Source organism: Canis lupus, chromosome 20 (genome assembly GCF_003254725.2).
Source record: "Canis lupus dingo isolate Sandy chromosome 20, ASM325472v2, whole genome shotgun sequence".
Classification (NCBI taxonomy): domain Eukaryota; kingdom Metazoa; phylum Chordata; class Mammalia; order Carnivora; family Canidae; genus Canis; species Canis lupus.
Genome location: NC_064262.1, coordinates 37869506 through 37896481, shown reverse-complemented (window position 1 = coordinate 37896481; position 26976 = coordinate 37869506). Strand labels below are relative to the sequence as shown.

Sequence of the window (26976 nt, the reverse complement as noted above, 5' to 3'; positions counted from 1 at the left end):
TCCGGGGCTCCATTCCTAGCCAAGCTCCAGCTGCCCCCAGCCACACTCTCTGAGAGTTTCCAAGTATCTCCCCCCACTCAAGAGGGCTGATGTATAAAGCCGGTCTTCAAAGAAGTGAAAAGGACTGCCTTGATAAGCAGGAACTGGAAAGTCATTCCAATGTCCAAATATGCCCCCCAGAGAGAGCAGTGGAGCTGAGCAGATCTGGCTCACCGCAGTGGCATACCCAAGTGAGGGGAGCTGTGGGGAGAAAGGAGCAAGGATAAGCCAGGAGAGGAAGACCTGGCAACTGCCAACAAGTGGAGGCTGTGAGAAAACAAGCAGGCCATCATGTAGCGAGAACTTTCCTTGGCACAGAGGGGGTCCCTGGCCCTCCTCCCTGCAGGGGCTCTGAGGTAACAAGACAGTGCCCCAGGCCTTTAGGGGCTGATGTCCTCCAGGCCCTCATCCCTAGTACAGCCAGAAACAGGCCCAAGAGGGCTGTAAGGCAGAGCCAGGGGTCAGCGACAGGGACCAGAAGGAAGGGGGGTTGGTGAGGAGGCCTCAGGAGAAGGCAGGCCTGATCGTCCTTGTGAGCCTGTGCCCATGCCAGAGAACCCCTGCTGAGTCTGCCCCAGAGCTCCTGGAGCAGATGTGACCTCTGAAGCACTTGCACAAACAATACTATTGACAAGCAGATGAGCAGACAACGTGGACTTGCATCCTCCACAGCAGTGAGCAGCACCATTGTGAGAGCATTCCCTCTGAACATGACCGGTTTCTTCTAGGACCAGCTCTTGCTCAGTCCCGTTCCACAGATGTTACTGAGGGGCCCACTCCAGGCTGGGGACTGAGCACCTTAGGGTCACCTACCCCTCCCTCGAGACAGAAACACCTGTCCTCCCACAGCAAACACCTGAATCATGGCATCCGGGGAGGGAGATGAAGCCCAAGGACTCACTGGAGATTTTCTTTTAAAAAATTAGACTGCTTTGAACTAATTTTAGACTTAGAGAAAAGTCGCAAAAAATAGTACAGAGAATTTCCATATATCCCTCCCCCAGGCTTCCCCAGTGCTCACATCTTACATAACCATCAGCACAATGATCAGACCAGGAAGCTAACCTTGGGACAATACCATTAACTAAACTAAGGGCCCCATTTGAGCTTCACCAGTTTTTCTACTAAAATCCTTGGATCCTGCCATTCCAGAAGCCCAACCAGGACCTCATGCTGCATTTAGCTATTTCTCCTTGGTCTCCTGCAAACTGGGTCAGCTCCTCAGTTTTCCCTGGTCTTTCATGACCATGACACTTTCGAAGAATAGTGGTCTGATCAATTGTGTGGTCAAATGTCCCTCTGTCTAGTATTTTCTCATAATCAGATCGAGGGTATCCATTTTTGACAAGAACGTCACAAAAGCCAGCCACCTGACATCGCAGAACTCATGTGGACAGGACATATTATCAGGGGTGTTGACCTTGATCAATGGTGATGACCTCTCTGCCAGGCTTCTCCAATGCGAAGATACATCTTTCCCTGTGTAGTTAATCTTGGCTTTTAAAATGTGGCTTTTTATAAGGGAACGTGTTGCTGTCATTACAAACTCCGCGCTGTCAGCCCAGCCTGCTGATGGCTGCAGCTGCCCCACAGATGAGAGGCGGCTAATGAAGATGAGCGGCAGAGCCGACGTCTCTGGAAGACGCCGAAGCTCTCGGTGACAAAGAGGAACAGTAGCAGTTTATTTATAGATCCACTTGAAGACAGCTCATTGTAACTACTGGGGTTGAATTTTTAAAACCTCGGGAACAAAGGCTGGCTATTTTAAACTCTCCTTGCACTTAGTTCAATGGAGAGCGTTAGAGGCACCGACCACACCCGGGCATCACTCCCAAGCTCGGCAATTCATATTTTGTGTAGCATCTCAGGACACAAGCAAAGCCTGCCAAGACAGATAACAACGACCAGCTCTGCCTAGCTCTGCCTACCCCGCAGAGGCAGTGGGTCTCTTATGGGCCAAAGCCCTTGCCCCCAGGGAGGAGTGGAGGGAGGCTGCATCCCACGGGGTCTCTCAGCCTCCCCTTCCCTGAAAATTAACTTGTGTACAGCTGTTGTGAACCAAGGTTACATCACCTCTCCCTGCCTCCCCCTGCAGGCTGCAAAGACGGACAGCGCCCTCCAGCGGATGCCTGCCCCAGGACAGACGGCACTAGTTGACACATCTCCGGGCTGCGACAAGGATGTCCTGGAGCTCACATACAAATATCCCTGAGGATGGTGGGAAGTGGCACCTTGAAGCTCCTCCTGCCCCCAGCCCAACTGCGCCTCTAGGCCAAGACTGCTCAATCTCTCCAGGCACCAGAACCATGCTGGGGAAGGGAGACGTGGGTTTTCTCAAAGCCTCCCACATCCTTATTTGAACAAAAAGCACAAAGCCATATTCTTGACACGATGTGGAAAAATGTGAGTATGGACTAGGCATTTGATAGCAAGGGATTATTAATTTTGTTGGATGTGACAAGAGCACTACAGTTACATAACCAAGAAAAGTCTTTATTTAGGGTAAAATAATGTATCTGGGATTAAACAAAAATACTCCAACTCTTCTAAAAAAAATGGCGGGGGGAGGGGGAGGAATGAACAAAATAGATTGGCAAAATGCTGAAGCTAGATGAAAGATACATGGGGGTCTGTTATACTATTCTCTCTACTTTGTCCTAGCTTGAAATTTTCCACACCATGAAGGTTTTTTTGTTTCATTTGATTTAGTAAAAAAGAAAAAGCTCCCAGGCAACTGAGCCGTGGAGCTGAGGCCAGGCGAGTGGGACCCCAGGAAGAAGTTGAGGATGTCTCCAGCCCAGTGTCCTGGCATTTTCAAGCACAGAAGGTAGATTTGTCCGAATCCATGAATGTTCAGACCAGCCTTTGGCATTACCACAGAGAAATCCCTCTATGGCACCACAAGCATTCTGTGAACCCTGCAGCAATGTCCAGACCGTCAAAGAGACTAATTTTAAGATAATCTCCATGGAAACCATCTATTCTGATTTTTTCCATGGTAACCAATGAGAACATAAACACAAGCGCTATCTAACACCCTTACACCACATGGGCCAGCGCTGCCATCCAATCTGGAAAATATAAGCTGCAAAAGGCTTTTTTCCATTGAAAATGAGAAGTACTGAAACTTCTAGTCCAGATATGCAGATTCTACGACCCTCCATGGCCCAGTCGCTGCCCACAGCACCTGCTCCCAAACTGACAAACCAGGCCAGAAAGTGGTTTCCTCCATTTAACCTGGGACCATCAAAAACACCAAAAGAATGAGCCAGAGCCTGCCTCTTGCCTCACAGTCTCAACCCACACTGCCCACAGACTGTAGGCATGTGTTCACTGAGCTCTTGAGTTCCAGAGCATTCTATGTGCCAGTTACATGCTGGCCTCCACAAGGAGACCAAGGCCCCAGCCCTCCGGGGAGACAACAGGCTAGCAAATAACTGACTCCAGGAAAGAGGGACTGCTCCAGCAAGCAGAATGCTCCAGTAGGTGGGGCGGAAAGAATTCACAAGCTTCAGGCCTCCCAGGGAGGGCTGCATGGAGGAAAGGTCATCTGGAAAGAAATGGCTGAGTCTAGTTCCACTGGGCAACAGGGGAGTGCAGCCCAAAGAATCATAGTCAGACTTAAGCAACTAGTCTCTTCCACTTGTGGCTCATTTCTTCCATTATCAGGTTTCTGGGTTTGAAAAACTAGCATAGCACTGAAGAAGACCCTCAGATTCCAATAGCCTTAGTTGGTGCCCACCCTCTGTTCTGCAACCATACAGTCTCTGTTGCCTGCCCTGTAAGAAGACTTCTGAGCATGGCCTGATGGGGCTGTAGATGCTTGTCACCACTGTCAGCAAAATGACAGTGTCACAGCAGTGGCCCTGTGTCATGCATGCTTTGTAGGAAGGCATCACAGTATCTGGACCCCACCATCCACTGTCCCATGATTTGGGTTCATTTCCTCACATGCAGTATAGAACCTCCACTGACCTTGAACCCATGCTTTAGCTGCCAGGGGGAAAGGGAAACCTCAGAGTTATGAGACCCCTGAATGAGATGACAGAGCTCTGAAAGGTGTGTGCATGTGTGCCCAAGTTTATGCTCCAGATGTGTCCCCAAGCACGCAGAGCCAGACATGAGGGCCCTCCCGGCCTTGTGTAGATTCCAGAGTCAGGTTCTTTCATCTTCATGACTCGTGTATGTCTTACCATGCCTTGCCAGGGATTTCTGAAACCATGCCTCCTATTGATATAAGTCATTAAATAGGCCTTCCTTCCTATAAGCATCGTGCCACTCTCCTCTGGATAGGGACCTACCTGTTTGTGAAATGGATGAGCATTTTCCAGTGGCAGGAAGCTACCACTCCAAGGGGCTACTCCGAGAAAGATGTGCAGCCTCTGTCCATTCCTATAGCTCCATCCTCTTGCCGCCATTGCTATTATCGCTGTTTTGGGACTTGGTCCTGTTCTTGCTACCTGGAGACACTGCCCCAAAATGTTCTGCAAAGACCTTCACCTGAGGGCTTAGATGTTGAGCCACAAGTACCCAGGTCATTTTAAGCTCGGGGGCCAGAGACTCTCACCCTCCAGTATCCCTAAAGGCCCAGCAGGCTCTGGAGAACAGGAGCTGACATAGGCACCCACATCCACAGGGCAGGAGGCATGGGCAGGGTGGACAATGCAAGAGGCAGGTGGCCCACAGAATGGGGGTTCAAGAGCAGGTCACTGGGCTGATGCAGCAGCATTAATAGATGGAATAGGAGTCAAGACAGGAAGACCAGTGGCAGAGGCCCAGGGAGGGCTCTCCTGCATACCATTCTCCCTGCCAGTGCATCCTGCCTGGTAACAAAACCATACATTGGCCTGCCTAGTTGTGAGCAGAGCCCAGTGGTGCCTCTAGGTTCAAAGAACCCACAGGGAAGCACAAGGATTTATTTTTTAACACTAGACTGAAGATCAGAACCAAAGCCATACCACTCTTCCTCTTCCGGAAAGAGGTAGACTATAATTTTCCAAATTGGGCTGAAAGGGACCCCCATTCTTCAAATGCTTCTCCCAATCTGTAGTCTGTACGAGTCAAAGAAACTTCCCAAGATGGACAGAGACTCTCTTCTCCCCACTACATCCTTGTCCAGGATGCCATGGTCACAACTGGCTAGACTATTTTCCAGTAGATGGTGACTCTCAAAGTGCGTCCCTGGACCATTGACGCGACCTAGAAATTGCAAATTCCTTTCCAAATCAGACATTCTGGGAGAAGAGGCAAGCTGTGTTTAATAAGCTCTCAGGGTGATTCTGAAATACACCAAGGTTTGAGAGCCACTGCAAGAGGCTTATTGCCACCCCCGTGAAATGGTAAAAGGCTTGTCTCCTCACTGCACACTGCCAAAGGTGACTTCTCCCTACCAGCAAACATAGTAATTATTTAACACGTGCCTGGTCGCAGCCCTGACCCACCTCTCAGTAGTCAGTTGTGGCCTCTGGAAGGAAAAGGAGAGAGGATTCGGTCTGCTTCTCGGGAGCAGACACAACAGGTCAGAGCCTGATGCCCAGGGTGCCCCTTGGCAGGAAGCATTGGAATCTTTGTGCTCCTAGACTGCACAGCCACGTTACTCACCACCACCACCCCCTCCCCAGCCACTGTCCAAGGATGCTCAGACTCCAGCGGGAACCTCCTTTAGAAATTGTAGTTTGGTAACATTGAATCTTCTTTATTTCTATTCTCCTCTGTCTTCCCTCTGAACCTAAGAAACCCAGGGCACTTTCCATGACTTCCACTCAGATAAAGGCGGGGAAAATGAAACCTGAGTTTGAAGTGAAGCATCCTGTCCGGGGGCCACTGCCACCCAGAGTCAGCAAAGACGACTGTGGCCACCCTACCCCCACCCCTGCAGGATGATCTTTTACATAGTGAGCTGGTAAAATACCCAAAGGATGTACCGTAGGCTGGTGGGAAGAAATCAGAGTACAAACAATCAAGATGAAGTGCCTGAGGTTATAGGCAAGACTTGCCACATCAGGCCAGGCTCCAGCTTCATCTGGGACCAGCAAACAGGGACAGTACAGCTCTTAAATTGCCAAAAAAAAAAAAAAAAAGCCAACCAAGTCAGTTAAAGGCTGTCAGGAGTCTGAACCCCATGAAACCAACCCTCTTCCAAGACTATAAAGTACCTGGGCCTATTCTGACTCACCTGCTGACAAGAGCCCCTTTTAATAGTTCCTGGGAAATTCAGAGCCAGAATCAGGGTCAGTTGGAGAAATGAGAGGCTCCCTTCTAAGACACAAAAATCTGGGGCTTATTTCTATTGTAAACACCTACGATGCCCTATCTGCCAAGCTCCCCTTGAATCCATTATTTCTCCCCACCAATGAAAGCAAATGCCAGCCAGAAATCTGTGTTCTTATCAAGACTCCAATCATCTATGCTCCCAAACAGGGAAATCCATATGGCAGGTGGAAATGGACCCCATCCCCTGCCTCAACTCTCTGACTCTTCAGGTGAGGTGCCTGGCGTGAGAACCTGGGAGCTTCAGATCCTCAAAACGGGGTAAAAGCCAGTGCCAAGACTGGAATCAGAGCCCAAGAACCTCTAAGTCAAGCGCACCCCTATGTGGCTCCCAAAAACAGAAATGTGGGAGTGGAAGCACAGGTATAGGAGGTGGCTAGGGCTTCATCCTTAGAACCAGAGGAGCTAGGAAGAAGGAAGAGGCCATTCTCAGGGAAGGCTGAGCTCTCAGGTCAGATATTCTTGGCTAAGCTAGCCTCCTCTCATGGACAGCTCTAGCACTGAGGGGGTCCCAACCACTTTGCTTTAAGGAGCCATGGGGGTGGCAGAGGAAAAGAAGCCTGTTTCCATCTACCTCATGGATTTGCTTTTGCATTTAGGAACACAGAGGACTTGGGTCTCTCATCAGGAAGCATAACTGATTCCTGCAAGGGTCTAAAACCCTCACTGGATCTAACAAAGACCTGCAGAGAGGAGTCAACATGGAAAATTATCTTGGTTAGAATCACCCCAATCACTGCCTTGTTCCCCCCATCCCAGCAGGTTTTAAACACACAATCATCCCGCCCGGGGAAGGGGGTTCATCCTGCTTTCAGTCTGACAGAGGAAGAGGAACATTTTAAAAATAGCTAAAGCTTGGTGAGCACTTGCCATGTGCCAGGCACGGTTCCAAGTGCCTGCTTGGCATGTACCACCTCATGAAATCTCATGAAGGAGGGCCTGGCATCTCCCCATTTGAGTTTGAGGGGCCCCAGAACTCAAGGTCACTGTCTGAGCTGGAGGGCAGCCATCCCTGAGAACTCAGGAAGTGGTTTTCAGTTTTCCTGAATTACCTGGAATCCTGCATTCTTCCCCTCCCACCCTGCCCCCTACAATCTTCCTTCGCCATTTCATGATGGGCTCTCGGGTGTTTGGAGGAAAGGCGAGAACAAGAGTAAATCGCAACAAATGCACCTCTGTTATTAAAGTGATTTGAAAAAGGCTTCTGCGGCTACAGTAGAAATTAGTCCTACAGGAGCTGGGCTTGGGGAACAGGGACCCAATCCAAGGTCAGCCAAGACACAGCGGCCCTGATGCTTCATGGGCAGGCCCCAAAGCACTAAGGGCAGGCAGGAGCTAGAACCTGAGTGGCTGAGTACAGAGCCCTGGGCAACAGCATGGGACAAAGGTAAGCATTAGACCCTTGAACACAGCAGCACAAGCACCTGCTGCAGATGGCTCACGGGGATACTTCCCCGCCCGCTACTCCCTGCCCCCCCCCCCCCCCCCCCGGTAGGCACTCATCTACCTGCAAGCAGCCCCCTGCCCCAAACTTCCTCCAGCCTTTAAGTGTGTCACAGGGCAGAATGTGGGACTTCCTGGCCACCCTCAGCCCGGCTATTAGGCTGGAGTCCTTCCTCTGCAGCCTTCCAAGCAGAGAAAGCTCCCAGCCACAGCCCTAAGCTCTCTCCTCCACAACTCAGCCAGGAATAGAGGGAAAATGGAACCCATTATTCTCATTCTGAAGGGCTGGGAAATGGCTTGTGCTTTTCAACATGAAATGTGCCTAAAAATAAGCTGTGAATTTCAACCAGAGGTTGAAAATAGCTCTGGCAGTGAACAGAGCTCTGTTCAGAGTGAGCTCAAGGATGGCCTTCATTCCAAGAGTTAGAGCTGAATACTGCAGTCCAAGCAGGGGTCCTGGGCAGGGGGCTTTCCAGGGCAGAGGGGCCGTCATGTGCTCATAGGGCCGCCCTTGCCATGCTCTGTCGGTGTGCCTGCCCTCTGGCTTTAGATCGCCATACTCTGTGAGGCACACAGTACCTGGCTTGGTGGCTCCCTAAGACCCCTAAACACCCAGGTGGGTCTCATGCAGCTTTAGGGCCCCAGGTCTGGGGTATAAACAGAGCTAGATGGGGAGGGGGCCATAAGATGCAAGAGCTCCTGGGGCATGGGCCAAGTCAAGCAGCCACCAAACCCTGGCCAGCCACCAAACCACTCACCAGTTACTATCTCAGAGCCAGGAAAGCCAATAGGCAGGAAGGACAAGTAAAGAAAACCAAGTTGCTAAAGGTCATTTTTCATTATTTACCATCACCTCTGTAAGATTCCAATGTTTGATAGGCCAAAACGACCTGAGCCACAGCTGCTGGGGTGAGCCCAAATCTGGTCCAATTTGAGGAGCATGAGCTCCAGTGTCATCACAGTTGGGGCAGCCCAGTGTCTGTCCATGGCCATGTTCCTCCTGCCACAAAGACAGCCCCGTTCCCACCCACATTCCTATACTCCTGCTATATTAGCTTCCTTTCTGGGCTCATTCCTGAGGCAGGCAGTGTAGTGACTCTCAACTGGGGGCCACTGTGTCCCCCAGGAGACATGTGGCAATGCCTGAAGACATTTTTGGTTGTCACAACTAATGGTGGGGACACGCTACTGGCAGCTAGCAGGTAGAAGCCAGGGATACTGCTAAACATCCTGCAATGCCTAGCCCAGCCCCCACAACTAAGATGTATCTGTCCCAAAGGATCAGCAGTGCCAAGGCTGAGAACTCCTGGGTTATCAGAAGGACAGTATGTGGACAGCCGGAAGGGCAGGGTTCTCACTGGACGCATCAGCTCCTGGCAAGTGGCTGCAGAGCAGCTAAGGAGCTGAGACACTTTGGCCAGCCACGGAATCCATCACCAACTCAGTGCCAGGGAAGCCCTTGGGCAGGAAAGGTGAGACTACACTCATCAGCTTCCCTTCCCATCACAGGGGCAAACCTAACCACAGAGCAGTGCAGGACCAACTGGCTCTCCTGGGCATGGGGAGATGAAAAATCTCTGTAGATGACAGCAGTGATGGTTGTACAACTGTGTGAATGTACTTAATGTCATTCAACTGTACACATAAAATGGTTTAAAAAGGAAATTTTATGTCACATGTATAAAACAAAACAAAACAAACCAAAAAACCCTTAGCTCTCCTCTTGGCCAGGGAGTCCTGAGATCAGGATGCCCCTAAAAGTATATTCCACATCGCGTGTATGCTTTGGCACGGGAGTATTATCTGGATGAGGGCCCACACACCTCCTCAGCATCCCAAAGGGGTTTGTGACAAATAAGGGAAAAGCCATAAACATAGAACAACTTTAGGACTAATAAGCCAAATCACTGGGTGGCTTAGCAGAGTTCACACTTGGGGTCCTCGGAGCCTGCCGAGGGGAGTACTCAGGTCCCATCATAGATACAGAGGTGTAGGAAGAGTGGGTGCTTTGTCTGGGAGCACACAGCCTGGGCTCAGACCTGGTTCTCTGACCCCAGAGCCCATATCCTTTCCCCTATTTGAGTACCATGTGGTGATGCCCAGTGGAACTGTGACTACAGCTCCACCGTGGGCCTGAAGGTAGTATGGGAACAAATGGCTTTCCTGAGAACTGGGGAGCTATTCACCCACCCATGCCAAATCCTGCCCTGTCCTGCTAGCTTCCCCCACCCTGAATGCCTTCGTGCTAGATTATCAGGACCCGAAGCTCTGGGATGCAAGGGTGCTCCATATCCCTTATCTGAGCAGGACCGAAGGACATGAGGCAGCTTGTCCAAGCCGCTTGCTTAATAACCCCAAGAGGAGTATGGGATTCCCCCCTTGCTGGGGCTAACCATTCCCAAGAGACAGGTGCAGTGCCCTCTCCTGGGATGGGGGAGAGCTACCAGGTAGCCCTCTGCTGCCTGTGGTTTCGAGCTGAGTCACCCTTGCTCAGAGGGGCCAGCGTGGTGAGGCCCCAGGTCCAGGCATCTAGGCAAGTGACTCAGCCCCAGGCATCTCATCTGACAATGAGAGTAGTAACTCTACCCACCCAGCCTGGGCTCAGCTCACTGTAAACGCCCAGGACACAGGGAGCTGGAGGGGAGATGGCACACACCCCACAGAATCCCAGTCCTCCAGTTTGAAAAATGCTTTTCTAGGCAGAAGACCAAACAGCAGCAAGCAGATCACCATGCAACCCAGTCATCCTCACCAAACCCAAAAGCTGGGAATCAGCTACTCATCAGCAAACGTGGAGGGAGAACAAAAGCTTCCGGCAAAGGCAACCCTTGGGAGAAAGCTTTAAATCTCAATGCGGCATGTTCCTAGAGGTAGCCCCAACACACAGGATGGGTGTGTGTGCGCGTGTGCATGTGGGTGGGTGTTGTGTCTCAGGCTGGGTGGGGGATCCCTCTGCTGGAGCCAAAGAAAGCCCAGGATGGACTCAGAGGCTTCCTGGTTCTATTCTGGGCCAGCCTTGACTTGCATGGGGCCTTGGGTAAGCCGCTTCCTGTTGTTCAGGCCAGTTTCCGTGGGTGGGAGAGGCTACACTGCCTCTAGGGTCCAGGAGGGAGAAATTTAAACAGCCTGCGGCTACTGGGGCTTAAAACCCCCATAGCTCCACATCCGTGGCTTTAAAGCTTATTTCAGCTGAAGCAGAATGTAACTTTATTTAATCATAGCAGTTATCAAATTTTCCCTAAAAAATATTGTTAACTATTTTAATTCAGGAACACTAAATGCCCTTTTACCGACAAAGGTACTAAAAATGGTTTGTGGCTGAGGAACTTCCTTTCCATGGTTTAAAAAAAAAAAGGAAGTGAGAGCAACAGGGCTGGACCTTTCCCATCCGTCCCAGCTGTGGCTCAGGCCCCACGCCCTCTAGGAACCCTCCACTGGGTCCTGTGGCCCAAGGCTCAGCATGGGACAGGTCCTCCCTTTCCTCAACCAATAGCCGCGTGTGCCATGGAAACACTACCCCCACCAAACAGCACATGGCCTACTCACCCAGCAGTCTTCACATCTTGTTTGTACATTCTAGATTTGAAACAAAGTACCACAAGTGCCAAAGTATTATTTGCTGTTCACCATGACCCACCAGAGTTTCAGGACTCAGGACTCGCCTGATGAACCACTTACCAGATTCCCGGAGGTGGCCAGTGGGGCTGGAGGCCTGTGCACTTTTATGACTTCCCTATAGTCCACAACATCAAAGTTACTCTTCCAAACCATCACCTGTCAAGAGCAACAAGCACACAGACATCACATCAGTCCTACTTCATGAAAAAAAATGAACCCAGAGGTGATCCCCCAAAGTTCTGGGCCAATTGCAGGACAGTCCCCACCTGACACCCCAGCTCAACTCTGGGACCTGCCCACCTCCCAGGCTCTTGAAACAGGCCTCAAGAAGATCGGGATGAGCCATCAGGATGGAGTCGCTGCATGCTTTGTACTTGCTGGTCCCTTCCGGGAGTGTCCCAGCATAAGTGTAGCTGGCTCCCCAAGCTAAAACATCCATTTCAACAGCATCTCCTCTCTGAGAGCCCTTCCCTGGTCTCCTACTAATTATTATCATAGCCCTCTATTGATTTCTTTCATAGCATCAGACTCAGTAGTTATTTAATTTCTTTGTCTCTCTTCCTCATCTATTGTCTCTCTCCCCAGTAAAATAGAAGTTTCCAGGGGTAATGGCCTGGCCTGTTACAGCAGACCAAGGTGGTTAAAGTCCTGGATTCACCTCTTACTGTGTGGGTCCAGGTAAGGGACTCGTGGGCTGGGACCTCTGCACCTCAAGTTCCTCATCTGTGAAAAGGGGATGATCCACTTTCCAATCTCACAAGGCTGCCGTGAGGCTTGCAGGAGACATCTTGGCACAGACACCGGTACCCAGGGAGCCATGGGCAAACCAGCTATTATTTCACGATCCACCTGAAGGATCCTCACGTTCTGAAGTTCCCCGGGCCAAAGACTGGCAAACAGCCCTGCTGGGGTGCAACAGTGCTCCTGCTGGAGGCTGTCAGCCCTGGATGGCTGCCCTCTGCCAGGGTCATGATCAGTATGACAGGAACTATGGAGTATGGCCAGTGCTCAACTGAGGCCACAGAAAAAGCCCCGGATCCACATAAGATGAAAACTCAACGTGCCTGGGATGCTTTCCTGGCTGTGACACAGCCACGAGCCTGGGTCTTTGGGAGGCTGCTCACCATTCCCAGAGCAGCCCAGTGTCTACTGCTCCCTGCCTGATGGGTACTAAGGCCTTCCTTCCTCCTCCCATTTACAAACAGAATTAGCATGCACCCCTTGTTTGTGGAGCCCCGTGTAACTGCACTCGTCTCATTGCTGAATAAATTCCTGGGAGTGGAACAGTAGTATAAACGTGAAGATTCACAGGTCCCTCCAGAAAGGCTCTCAGAGCAGACCTGAGGAAAACAGCCGGAGAGCTGCTCGCAGTGGCCGCCTGAGGAGGGGCCAGAGCGGGCAGAAGCCCTGCTTTCTACCTGGTGCCTTTTGTACCATGTGCATTTCTGACTACTTATAGTGTGACTTTACTACTTTCTCTTGTTTAAGCAACAAGCCAGGCCTCCACACTCGGGGCCAGCTCAATGGTCCCTGGGGCCTTCCTCCTCCCTTGTTGTTAGCATAGGAACCAGTGCTGGGCTGGGAAGGTGCCCACCATCTCTTATCTAGGTTGTACCAAAAGAGCCTCCAACCACATTCTGCTTTCCTGGCAGAAAATCAACCAAAATTGGTTCATGGGGCAGGGGCTGGGGCTCAGTAGGCCAATGGGGCTTTTCTGGGCTGACCAGTCAAGAAATGTGAGGCCCAGCATCAAGAGTATGAACACTCTGGGCAGGAGGCACCAGGGCTGACAGGCAGAAAGCCTCAGCACAAAGGGTAACAAAATGGGGCGGGACCTTCTCACGCATGTTTTCTCCCTGCAGCCCAGTGGTTTGAAAACCTGACCCATCAAAGAGCTCACAAGTGGAGCAGGAAGCAAAGGGCAGCAGAGGGCACAGTGGGGTCTCCAGGGCAGCCTCAGCTCTGTCATCTGCTGAGACTCAGTCGTCTTGTCTATAGAGTGGAGAGACCAGAGGGCCTGGCCCCAGAGCTGCTGTGGGGATTAAATGAGGTTATGAAGCATTTGCCACACTGCCTGAGTTGCCAGGCTATAGTCTGTATCCACTAACTATCTAATTACTCATTTATAATCAGGAAAAAGAAGCACTAAAAATCTTCATATTAACTTTTTCATGGCAACGAGAGCTCAGGCTCCAGGCAACCCATGCTGGTTTAAGCAGTAAGGGTTTTAAGAGGGTGCCACGAGATCAGCTCCCATAGGACACTTGTCCTGGGGAGACGAGCACCCTGGGTCTGAGCACCTCACCCCAAGTTCTAGCCTTCATGGTTGCTGAAAGCCACCAAGGAAGCCAGTGAAACCTGGCCCATCCTGAAGACATCTTGGCCTCCTGTTCTCTTCTGGTAAGTATCAGCCAACATTCCTCAGACCATTCGTTACTCACTTGTTCATCAGAACCTCCAGAAGCAAAATACTCCCCCGTTCTTGAAAAGGCAACAGTGGTGGCTGGACCCTATCAGAACAAACGAAAAAGAACAAACACCAAAGATCACTCTAGATTCTAAACACCCAGGAAGAAAACTAGAATCTCATGAGTGAGAGCAGCTGCAGGACAGAGGGCTCAGGGCCTACTCAACCTCCAGCAGGGGCGGAGCTCAGCTGTGAGTGCCACTGCTGAGGCCTCTGCTCCCAAGTGCCACTGATGGCACAAAGGCTAGGCCACAGGGTCATGGGTGGCCAGAGAAGAGGAAGCTGAGGACAGCGCACACTGACAGCCCTGCTGGGTTGACATCACTGTCCCGTGTCCTCATCTCCCAAGGGCAAGCTGGAGGTCAGAGAGGTGCGTTGACTTATCCCAGGCCCAGCACTGGCTCCAGAACTCAGTCCCCCTGGCCCAGACCATGCTCCTCCCCCACACCACCCCACAGCCAACCAGAGAAGCGCATGTGGCCCCAAGGAAGAGTGAATGAGCAGAAGGGCACAGTCAGGGACTTCAGGTTACACAAGAGGCCAGAACCAGGGCAGGAAGGAGGCTGGGTAGGGGATCATCAAAGGTGCCTGGGCAGAGGAGAAACAAGACGCATCCCTCCAATGTGTGCGTGTCACTTGGTGAGGAAGAAAGTAAGGACAAGGCCAGTTAATACTTAACCTGCACTAACCCACTTAATCTTCAGAGAATGGTATGCATGCTTACCCCTCCTACGGGTGACATGTTCCCAAGGGGAGACCAAGGCCTGAGAAATCAGAGACAAAGCCTCCTCCCCCTGTGCCTCTCCCTGCCTTTTCTCACAGATGGGGATCAGGGAGGCCGGGAGTCCCACAGGGCCACCCAACAGGACAAAGGAGATCCATCCTTATGACTGGGAACGACGTCAATGATATCAGTGCAAAATGCCAGGTGCAAGGCATCATAGGCTGCAAGCGCAGGGCTGAGTGCAGGGGGAGAGGGGACAGGTGGAGCATCCCTTGGATACTCTCCCAGGTGGACAACCCCCAATGGTTAACAAGGTGAACAGAACTTATGGGTTGGTGGAGGGAGGAAATTTCAGATGACTTTTACTTGATTCTTGGGAATCTTGTAATTTCCCAAACTGAATTCTTAAGCAATGAGTATATGGCATTGCTATGTTCATATTAAAACAATACTATTTTCATTTTGAGGAAAAAACAAGGGAAGAGGGAAAAGAGAAAGAAATCAGGACATGGAGCATCAAAAGAGCCAGGCTCGCTGCCTGCCCAGAGCTCATTGAGGAATAGCTGGTCTCCAAGAAGTCACAGCAACTACAGAACCAAACAAATACTCATCAGTCTCCTTTCCTGCTGTCACTCAACCACCAGATGCAAACTGGGGACAAGATACTGGAGGCCAAGCTGTAGCAGTGCTCCTGAAGAAGGCAGCTGGGGCAGCCCATAGCCCGATGGGGGACTGGAACCAGAAAGCAGGTGCTAGAGCCATCCCTAGAGTCCAAATGCCCAGAAACCCTGAGGATGGCACCAACAACACACAAGCAGTAAGGCAGCAAAGGCCCACAGTCCTCCCCAGTAGTGTCCATTTACCCAGAGGGCTGCTCGGCTCCTGTACCAGGTACCTTGATGTTTCCCGATAGAGCAACCTTCCACAAAGGCTCGTCTGTCCGTCTGTGGCCCATGAAAGCAGTTCTGCCACGGGCCACAGCCAGCAGGGAATAGAACACAGACTAGGCTTCTCCACCACTGACAACCATCATGTCACCCCTTCAGGGCTCATACAGCCCCGGCCCCCACCGACCTCACTGGTGCTCCAGTCCCACTGGCCTGTTCACTGCTCCTCACTGCAAGCTCCAAAGGGCCTCATCTTGTTTCATGATCTTTCTGCAACTTCTGGCATTCAGCTCTCAATTCAGTTATTTCCCATCTTTTTTAGTTTTAAATAAACTTATTTAAGTCTATACATTTGCCTCAGATTACTACTTTAGACACATCCCCAAAGTCTCCAACATGTGATAGTCTCGCTGGCAGCCACCTCCAGACGTTTAGTTTCCATTGCCATTCTCTTTAGCTCAGCAGTTTTTGTTTTTGTTTTTTAAGATTTTATTTATTTATTGAAAGACACAGAGAGAAGCACAGACACAGAGGGAGAAGCAGGCTCCCTGCAGGGGGCCCAATGTGGGACTCGATCCCAGGACTCCAGGATCACAACCTGAGCTAAAGGCAGACACTCAACCACTGAGCCACCCAGGAGTCCTAGACCAGCAGTTATTTAGGAGTGCATTCTAGCTTCCAAACCACTGGGGCTTTGGGGTGGGGCAGGGGAGCCGGGGAGGTTCCCTATTATCACTGACAACAATCACATGGGATCCACGTTCTTTCAGATGTACTGCCTTCAAGGTGGCTTATTCTTTTCAGTTAATTAGTCACTCTCAATGCATTAGTTCACTGGCTTGGGGTAGGGATGTCATCAAGTTTCTTCTCCCAGGCAAGACGCAGGGGCCTTTGCAGTGACTCCTGAGTGTAACTATAAGCTCTTGGCTGAGACTGCAGCAGTGTAGTCTGATTGCCAGAGGTGCCCACCTGCCTGACATCTGGTCCCCATCTGGCTCTAGGTCACATCTTCTGGCATGAACCTCTCACAAGTTCAACTGGATCCTTCTCTCCCTCTCCAGATCTGGCCAGTCTTTGGTAAGACGATTCTGTGTGATCATCACAAGCACGGGATGCAGCCTGGCCTCCCACCCTGCTCTCCCTCATGATCCAGCCACACATAGCCCTTGAGCTAGGCTGGACCCATACCCAGTCACTTCATCACATAATGTCTCTGCCTTGACAACCTCCAGATCAAGGGACCCACAGTCTGCTTTCTTCGTTTTTGCATGGCAAAGCACCAATCAAGAAAGTTTAAAAAAGGGGGGGGGGGGGTGAGAAACCCATGGTGTTCAGATTCCATAGCTACTGGTGACTCTCCCTTCATAGCCCCTGCAACTTGTCCAGACCCCTGTGCTCTCCTTACCCCTTTCCACCTGACTCCCTGAGGCCCCTACACACTGAAACTTTGACCACTGTGCCCACAACAGCTATACTGGCCAAGACCCAGCCAGGTACCTCATCCACCACCACCTCACAGACTTTTGAAATGTTTTTCACTGGCTTCCAGCAAGCAAATAGGGAATATCACCCACATGCCTTGAGTCAGAGGTAGAAGAATGACCATCCAAAAAAGATATGGAGGCCTGAGAGGCCCCTGCTATGGAGCAGTGGTCTCTGATGTCCCTAAGCTGCTTCTCCCACAAACCCCCACACTGGGGAGGCTCCTACACCCGCTCACCATGGCTGGCTCTTATGTCTGAGTAGTGACCCCATGGACAAAGAGTAGCCTCTGGGAGGAGCTGGTGTCCAGGAATGCTGAGGCTCTCTCCTGACCTTGGCCAAGGACACCTGCTCCCAACCCTCAACCCTGAGCTGCTGGCAGGGGACAGAAGGCCAGGCTGACTTATTGGTTTACTGATTGGAGTAAATGAGATATTCTCCCTCTTGATGTCCTCTCACCTCTCCCAGGAGGTGCTTAACCACCCAAGCAAGGTCTGAGCCTCCCAGGCATAAATGTGATTCTCCAAAATGAAATGACTATACAAGGGCCGCAGAGCACTGGAAAAAACAAAGAGGTACAAACAGCAGCCCTGGCTGGGGTTCTAGGCCCTTGATGGCTGCTCACCTTCACCATGAGCCAGGCAGGGTGTATGGAACCACATGCCCGGTGGCCCCCGTGCAGCTCAGTCACTCCACAGCAACACGAACACCAACTGCATAGCCATAAACACCAGATTTAACTCCCACCCACATCCCGCCCACCATCCTCTCCCAAATAGCTCTGGGGACTTAAACCAAATGAGCATGGCTCAAGATTATGTTTCAGAAAATACAGAAAAATAAATCTTTATTTTGAGCACACTGCCCCCACACTTGCCACACAGAGCTATGGTGGCCTCACTCAGGGCACAAGGCTTCAAACAACAGCTGTACTTGGTAGGAAAGCTCTTCCTTCTCTTGTTCTTCCCTGCTGCAAAGTGAGGGGTGGGAGAGGATGAGGTCCCTGTATACCCTGACACCGCTAAGTCTATTGGATCCTGCAAGAAGGAAGGACTCCTTTTCCTTCTGCTTAACTGTCACTGTGGCTGATCCGCAGAGCAAGACCTTCCAGAGCCTCAGAGAGGGCAATGGTACCCGTGCTAGCCCACTGCCAAGATATCTGGCAAGTCCTCCAGGAACCAGGCCCTAGAAAAGATGGCCAATGGGCAGGACTAGTCAAGGGCACTGAAAACAGGCCTGGAGACTGAGGCAGCAGCCACACCTACTCAGAGCAATTGGTGGGGACAAATGCATTCAGGCAGAGTCACGGCAGGGACAGATTTCCCAAGCTGTATGGTTAAAGAGAAACCAAAGCAAGAGGATGCTCTGGGGGAGATGAGGACAAGCCTGAACAAAACAAAAAGCTAGATAAACCCTTGAAAGACTCCGTGGGTGACGGAAGGAAGGGAAACAGGCACTCCCTAGCCCAGAACAGGGAGGGGCTGATGACTATAGCCCTGTGCCCATCAAAGGGGGTGGAACAATTAGAGACCTTACCAAAGACTGACTGCCCACCCAGGGTGCCAAGACCATGCCCTTAACAGAAATGTTCAATGGTCTTTTGTTTACTTTTTATTTTAAAATATTTTATTTATTTCAGACAGAGAGTGAGAAAGAGAGAGGCAGCCGGGAGGGACAGAGAGAGAAATGGACTCCCTGCTGTGGAGGGACTCGATCCCAGGACCATGAGACAATGACCTGAGCCAAAGGCAGATGCTTAACCAACTGAACCACCTAGCTGACCTTCAATGGCCTTTTCAAGAGCTCTAATCTAGAGCAGCAGGGATCTTTCCCAAGAGCTGAAGTGGGAAAGGACCAACACATGTGAGGACCTACCATGCCTGGTGCTGGGGAATGCAGACACATGCTCTCCGTTTATAAGGCAGATATAGGAGTTCTCACAAATGAGAAAATCTTCAGCAAAGTCAAGGTCCTGCCCAATATCCAGGGTAAGAGGCAAAGTTGGGATGGCCTGACCTTGACATCTAAGGCCCTTCTTCCAGAATGCAGCCTCCTAAAGCTTAGATTTTTTGGCTGAACTAGGTGGGAGAGTACCCGTGGCTTTTCCAAACCAGAAATAAGTGGGAACAAGCTCTCTGTTCCTGGAAATATTTGGGTGTCTCCTTAAAGAGCTAGGCACCATCACCTACCAGACAAGGCTGTATGAACCCTCCCCCAACTCAATGCATCCTGGCACTTGGCCTCAGTCAAAGAAGCTGGCAAAGGTGCCTGGTACAGGCTCTTTACCAGCTCAAGTCACTGAGAGAGAAACTGTTCTGGTGTTCCCAGGGGTGAAGGCAAAGGAAGGAGGGCAATGTGCCACATCCAGGCTGGCAGTGCCCTCCCTACTCTGTCCACTTTCCACCTGGGGTGGGCAGATCGGCTGGAGGTAGAGGGCTACCCTACCTCTCAGCCCCAACAGGCTCCTCAGCCTGTCCCACCACCACCTGCCTTGGCACAGGTGTCCATATTTGCTTGGGTTATGTTCAGAAACCGTGGCTTCTGTTTGTCCAATCACATGCTAGAGAACCACCAAACTGCTGCTATGGTCAGATTCCTGGGCTGATAAGCTGCTCTCAACACAATACAGGAGACTCGAACTACATTGGGTGATCTTGATCTTAGCTTTGGCACTTGGCAAATGCCTCCATCCTGGTGCCCCTGTGCCTTTAGGAGACCACTAAATAGCCACTAAATAGCATATGAGATTTCTAGCCTCAACCCAGATAAGAGTCTCGGCCCAACAACACTGCCTCCCCTGACCCTTCTTCTCACCCTGACCTCCCATCACTGTTCCTACAGAGGGGTTGGCTCAGGCCCTTCCTTATGTGGGACAGAGAGACTCCCTAGCACACACTGAAAGCCCCCTCCTGGCCAAGGACTGTCTCACCCCAGCATTAGCTCCCTGTGGCTGGCCTGTCCCTGAGCCTGCACTGTCCCTTCTCACAGGTATGGAACTAGAAGCATGTGGGGGTGTGCTCCACTTGGCAGAAAAACTCAGTAGCCTTCCCTCCTACAGCTCTTCCCTCTCCTGCCTGGGGACTGTCCCAGAGAGGGCCTCCAAGTCCAGACTGAAGTTTCACGGGGTTCCCTCCTGCTGGACCAGAATGAAGTCATGTAGCAGCAAGTGGAGAACACAGGCAGCCACAAGGCCTTCTAGCCTCCTACACAGACCAGTGATCTAAAACCAAGAGTGTAATCACAACTCAACATCTCAAAAACCGTCCATCAAGACCAGCAAGTAGGGTGGAAACTGCAGAGGCTTGAATACCTGTCCCAGCTCTGCCACCCTAAGCTGCGTGGGACCCCTACCATTCCACAGCACTCCCTGGGTCTCAGTTGCACCAGGATCAAAAGTACTTTCAAGTCAGCCATCCTTGTGTGTGGGACAGAACCTCTGGGCACCAACGATCCACTCCAGAGCCCTGGGGCTGCTCAGTCACACACTTCAGGAAGTGGCTGGGGCACCTGGGCCTGATGGGGCACTTAAACACCTCCTGGAACAGGACACGAGTGCTCGGGTCACCAGAAAGCCCAGGTGAGCACCTTCCTGGATAGATGGGCCAGGGAATGGACCTCACAAGCGGGAAGCCCAAGAGGACGACACATCTGCATGCTGCATGGGGCTGGACGAACTGCCAGCTGTCCCTCAGCTTCGTTCCCACACTTTCAGGTTCAATGGCAGAAAAGCAGCTATGCGTGTTTCACTTGGTTCCTGTCTCACATCTCCAGGAGAACAATGTCAACAGGTTTCCTTTATGCGCTCGATGCTGGGTCCGAACTTGGACGGGCATTTTATACACCATAATGAAGGGTTATCAGGCTAAGAGGTGAGTCAGCAGTTTAAAGAACACACACACACACACACACACACACACACACACACACACACACAAAACCCTGGGTGATCATTTGGCATGCATCTATTCGCATAATATTTCTGGATATCACTTATTCTTTCTGTGGGGAGCAGGGGAAATAGCACCATTCATGTAGTTTTCAAATGCTCTCCTGGTTATAAGATCCCAAACTGGTTACACGTGAATCTGAACAATGAACATGCCAAAAGGACTAACAAAAGTGGCTCCCCAACAGTCTGCAACAAGAGCAGCAATCACCCAGCCCAGAGGCCAAATGTTACACCTAGATGTACTAGCTGCTGTATGGAGGAGACCACAGGTCCTGCACTCCAGACTCATGACATGGAGGGCAAGCAATCACCATGGGCAGAGGTCCCAAGAAGGCAGAAGAAAAGGCCCATGCTCCCACCCAAGCCATGACCAATGACCCCTATGGGCCCAACTCAGATGGCAGTGGAATCCAGAGCCCTAGCTAGACACCTCACACCTTGCTGCCAGCCCAAGATTCATGAGCACTGCAGCGCCTCACTCAGCCCTCAAGAGTCCATCCCCACTCCACCCTGCCACCCTCCCGCTCGCAGGTGGAGAAGGGGATGAACTGGAAGCTCTGGTCTCTGCACCCTCTGCCCCACTTGGCTGTGACAATGATGTCCCGACAAGAGACCTTCCAATGACTGCTCTACTTAGGCACACTTCCTGATGGGGGGTGGGGTGGGTAGGAGAGGCCAGCACCCAGGCCAGCTGCTAGGGAGCGCTGCGAGCAGCTCACCTCACTATGGCCTGCCCATAGGGGCTGGTGCCTGGTCACCGCCCACCCAGGGAATCCAGGCCACCAGCTGCATTGGCAAAAATCGGAGAGAAGGCCTCTACTCCCTTGATTCAATTCCAGGAATTTGCAAACACACACACACACACAGGAAGATGTCCCCCTTAGCACCTGCAGTTTCTAGCTCTAAAGGCACTGATGTCTGCAAAACCCCCAAGGGACCCCAATTCAAGGCATGGGTTCCAGGGTTCTCCTCAACTGCTGGACCAAGAGACCCCTAGGAGAAGTGTGCCAACCACGTTCCCATGCGTCCCCTCCCACCCGACCCCAAGTTAACACCCACACTCCCTTCTCAGCTTCTGTACCAGACCCAGCACTCTGTTAGAGGTCATAGGTCTTGGGAGGGACAAAACTGTTTCTGCATCTCACTCCATTGCCCAGGCTGTGAGGAGACCACAGAAACCGTCTCCAGCAGGCTCCAAAGGAAGGGCCGTCTCAGCTGAACCCCAGCCCTGTAGAGGCCTCCAGACAGCACCTTCTCCTCCCTCCACACCACACAGCACCAGGCTGATGCCCTCACCTGATGCCCATGGAGCGTGTAGAGCAGCCGGCCCTCCATGAGGTCCAGGATCTTCAGGGTCGAGTCGCTGGAGGCCGTGAGCAGGTAGTTTCCAGATGGGTGGAAGGAGAGGGCATTCACTGCTGCGCTGTGCACTAGGGGAGGGACATCAGTCAGACATTGGCTGGGAGGCCTGGGGATGCAGCTGAAGCCTGAAGACGGGCAATTAGGGCCAACTGAAGCTCAGCACAAGGCTGGGCCAGGGTGGCCATAGCTCCAATGAGCTACGGGGAGCCCCACAACCAAAGTACAGGAACAGATTCATCCAGAGCTGAGGACAGGCAGCAGGAGACAAAGGCAGGCGGGAGCCCATGTGACAAGGCCAGAGGGATCAGGCGATTCCTCTACCTCTCCCACCACACGGAGCAATCAAGCTGGAGCAGAATGGAGTACTCAAACATAACGCACAATCTGTCTGTCATACTGCTACTTAGGGGAAACCAGATGGAAGACAATCCCTAAGGTGCCGGTACAATGCCCCTGCCCATGAGAGTCTGTGAGTGGGGCAGGCGGGCAGACGGTAAGACACTTTCAGGAGCCAGTCAGGCCTGGGTTCCAATCCCAGCCTCCCTACTCTCCCTCACCTGAGGACCTTGAACAAGCATCCTAACTCTTTGTGCCAGCTTCTCCTGCTCTTAGGGGCGCTATAGGGAGGAATCTTGCTTATGAGGCCTCTGTACAGAGGGAGCCCACAGGTGTCACAACAGAGCTTCCAGATCCCACCACGTTACCCTCTCAACAGCTCAACCTCAGCCGTGACTTTCTTTTCCCCAGTGGCCTGGCCTAAGCCCCACCGTACATCCTGGTGTCCCTTACTCTGCAAGATCCAGCCACCCCTACCCTGTCAGCAGCCCAGCTATTCTGCATGGACCTGGGAGACTTCTTCCCCTGACCCTGAACCTCACCACTCGGTCACCTCCTCAGGGAAGCCTCCTGACCTCACTGAGGCCACCCCCTCGAACTGTCCTCCTGAAGCACCATGAGTCTCCAGTGGGTGCATTATTCACCACAGTGTATAATGTTTATGTGTATCTATTTGATTCATGGCCAGGATCCCCACAAGACAATGTGCTATCAGGCACATGGGGCCATGTTGGGTCTTCTCCTCATGGCTCAGTCCTGACACTGTGCAGGGTTCAGAAAGTGGTTGGTGAATGGGTGAGGTGGACCCAGGCAGGCTACATAGGGATAATATGAGGACAAGCTACATCGCAGCTTCTTAAAGCAGCTGCTAAAGAAGACCTTGGTGCCTTCATCCCCCCTACCACAGGCTGGGTGGAGGACTCCAGGACTCCATGAGATAACCATGGCTCGCCAAGTCAGAAGTGCTACAAACAGAAAGACAAATTCTAAAACCAACCCCTCATCCTAGCTGCAAGAACCATTGCTAAGCCAGTAAACACATCCACCACAAGCCAGCCTTCAGCAGAGCCCACAGGGGGACAGTGAGCCCCTCAGACACCAGCCCAGCTGATGTGCCAATATGCCTGGGGAGTGTGGGTACATGTTCCCAAGCACACAGGGGAGACAGCCTGGGCTTTACATAACCCAATATTTATGTGTGAATACTCTCCAAGTACTAGAACTCCAGGAGCCAACCTACAGAGGGCTCACGGGGTCTCCACAGAGCCTCACAGCCCAACACACTTCCCATACTCCAGGCTGTGGTGGGAGGGAGGTCAGCATCCTCAGTGTTTACCAAGATCTGGGCATGGAAAGCAAAAGAACACAGCCCCAGCTGACCCCCTCAGGAACTGAACAAGCACCAGCCACAAGCAGTAGCAGAAAGAACATTAATAACACAGAGTGGTTATTAATAATATATTTAATTAATTTATTTACTTAAAATTAATAAAGTAATTAATTCCACAAGTGGAAGAGCATGCGCGTGCGCACACACACGCACAGAGTGGACAGAGCTCCAGATAGAGACCTTCTACAGCATCCTCTGGGGAGGATAGGAATACGCACACTTCTAATTTTTACTCTGCATACTTCCAGATTTTTTTTTTAACCATCAGAATACAGTCACTGTGATTACACAACTGGGTGAATGATAAAAAGTGAATCCTTCCCCCTCCTAAGAAGAGTGAGTCATGTCCAGGGAGGTGGGAGCCCAGTCTGGCTCAGCATTCTCCTGCCAGCACTGTAGGTCATGAATCTACAGGCAAAGAGCTAGCGCCCTGGCGCTCCCGAGGGGCCAGCTATTCTCTCCAGATTGCTGGTTCACACTGGCAGTGAAGTGGGGTGGGAGCTGGGCCCAAACCCTGTGAGATTCTCCCCAGGGGAGCCCCGCCATCCTCGACCTCTCAGCCCCAAGGCAAGACAGCTGAGAGGCAGCCTGCCCTGTGTCTACCTCCCCATGCCCCATCTCCCTCTGGACCTCTTCAAATGCTGCTCCTGGCACATCTCCCCTCCCTGAGCTGGAGAAGGGTGCTCTATTCTTGTTTCTGCAGCCCTTGGCAGCCGGTACTGGAATGAACGCCACCCCACCCCACCTGAGACAAAGCTGGCAGAGGAGCAGTCAGGGCAGGAGGGTGGGTCACGGGAGGGCGAGCTCAGGGCCCAGGGCTTCCCGGCACCAGCAGGGTGGCAGAGTCAGGATGCGGACACTACACCAGGACCTCCCACCTAGGCGAGTCTACCCCAGGAGGGAATCTCCCCACAGAGGAAAGGCATCAAAAGCCCTGCTCCACTATAAATGGCAGAAATATCAAAGGCCTCCTAGCTAGGGTGGAAACATCTGGAACCATTTACTCCAGAAGAGGACTCAGCTTGGGGGATGAGGATGTACTAGACACCAGGACCTATTACCTTTCCCTACTCATTCTCCTGCCTCACCCACCGGCCCCACCAGCCTGGAGCAGCCTCTCTAGCTCTACAGAGGTGGGAAAACACGTTCTAGGGAGACCTCATCCTAAGAATCATCCCTGCATGACAGCCCCCCAGGGAGGCTCCAGCCATAAAGACCTAAGCAGTGACTGTCCAGAAACAATCCACTTTTCATCAAGCCCAAAGCTGCAGGCCCTCTTCTTGCTTCCATGGCAGTTAATGGTGTCAATTGATGGCAGAGTGCCATTCGGGCACAGCTGTGGGCTCCTGGCTCTTATTCCCCAGAGAAGAGACTCCAGCTCAAGGTCAGAGATACACTCTCAAGATTCTACAAGTCACCAGGAGCCCAGAGAGGTTGGGACTGAGGCCACTGCAGACCCTGCCCCTAAGCACTGGGAACTGGCCATAGCTTGTGGGCAGCATGTGGCTTAAGGAGAGTCCTAGGTACCCACGATCTGCTCTGCCCCACAGAGGTCTGTAGGTACAAGCCTTCAGCAAACCTAGCCCATTGCCCAGCGGGCTCCAAACTGACCAAGGGGCCCAGAGAACCCCCAGGTACCCACATAGGAGGTGCCTTTCTAAGGCAGTCACACGAGGCCAAGCCCCACCCCACCCTCAACACAAAGGGCTTAGCTCACTTCACCTAGGGTGACTCTTCATAACATGCAACTGGCATTACCAGTGACTTTGGGTTTATGAGGGACTATGGGTTCATACATGAAGGTGCTCTGATAGCAGCAGGGAAGGATGCTCAAAACGCTCCTCTTTGTGAACGTCACATAAATGCCACTTAGGGATGGCGGGAAAGAGCCAATGAGTTGGCCAGATCAGGTGGGAGAGTACACTGCCTCCTGACCAAACCTTTTGGTCTCAAAACATCAAGCAGGTCCATCCCACAGACTGCACAGCTGCCTTAAAATCATCCATGACTGGGGTGCCTGGGTGGCTCAGTTTGTTAAGCATCTGTCTTCAGTTCAGGTCATAATCCCAGGATCCTGGGATCAAGCCCCAAGCCTGGCTCCCTGGAAGTCTGCTTGTCCCTCTTCCTCTGTCCCTCTTCCCAACTCATGTGTGTGTGCATGCTCGTTCTCTCAAATAAATAAAATCCTTAAAAAGAACCACCATCCCTGACCATATCTGGGGTAGGGCGGAGGAGTGTGTTAAGAACCAGTGGACAGAGAACCTGGGACTCTTGAGTTCTAACTAGAATTTCTGGAAAGGGCTGAGCCAAGCCCTTCCAGGGGCCTCAGGAAATAAATGACTAGAATCAACATGGTGTAAGGAACCAAGCATGGGGTGGAGGACAGAACACCACACTCGGAGGCCTTCAGTTGGAGACTCAGATTCCCAGCCTCTCAGCCATGTAGCCATGGGCAAGCCTCAAATTCCCCATCTGTGAAATGGGGAGTAACGCTGCCCTGCTATCCACCTGGGCCCCTCTCTAGATAGCGGACCTGCACGTGCCTGTAAGCTGCAAACCACATTATGGGTTCCGGATGGGGGTTGCTGCTCAGATGTGTGAACAGCCTTACTGTGGGCTCAGAGCATATGGAGCCTAACCCACCTCCGTGGGGACCGGCACTCCCAGGGCTCCAACAGCCCCACCATCTCCTTGCTGAATTGGGAAACCAGAATTGCTCCCCACAGTGACAGACCAGAGCCAAGAAACTCCTTGCCTGAGACAAACGGTACCAGCTGCCTGCTGTTGCCCAAATTAACTTCCAACAACCCAGCACGGGACAGGAAGTATCCTCCACGAGGCACAACCCTGGGGCAGCTGGACACAGGCGGGCTGGGAATGCTGACCACACACTGTAGCATCAAGAATCAAAAGGTCTTGGAAAAGCCCAACAACCTCATGTGCCCAAGGCCCACCAGGAGTGCCTGGTACTCATCCAGAGTCACCAAGGGAGATAGGGGATGTCTGTGT

General features: G+C 51.9%; 1 protein-coding gene and 1 long non-coding RNA gene across 2 annotated transcripts in view; one reads left to right on the top strand and one right to left on the bottom strand.

The window, feature by feature from the left end:
* POC1A (POC1 centriolar protein A) overlaps window positions 1-26976 on the bottom strand; it is a 67197-nt gene that overhangs the window by 30329 nt on the left and 9892 nt on the right. Inside the window, 3 exon segments of the mRNA XM_025456066.3 lie at window positions 11431-11526; window positions 13812-13880; window positions 22176-22309. Coding sequence (XP_025311851.1) covers window positions 11431-11526; window positions 13812-13880; window positions 22176-22309 — 299 coding nt within the window.
* LOC118351568 (uncharacterized) lies at window positions 14087-15754 on the top strand. The gene is made up of 3 exons (XR_004807186.2): window positions 14087-14207; window positions 14660-14875; window positions 15029-15754. It is a non-coding gene; the product is annotated as an uncharacterized LOC118351568 (long non-coding RNA).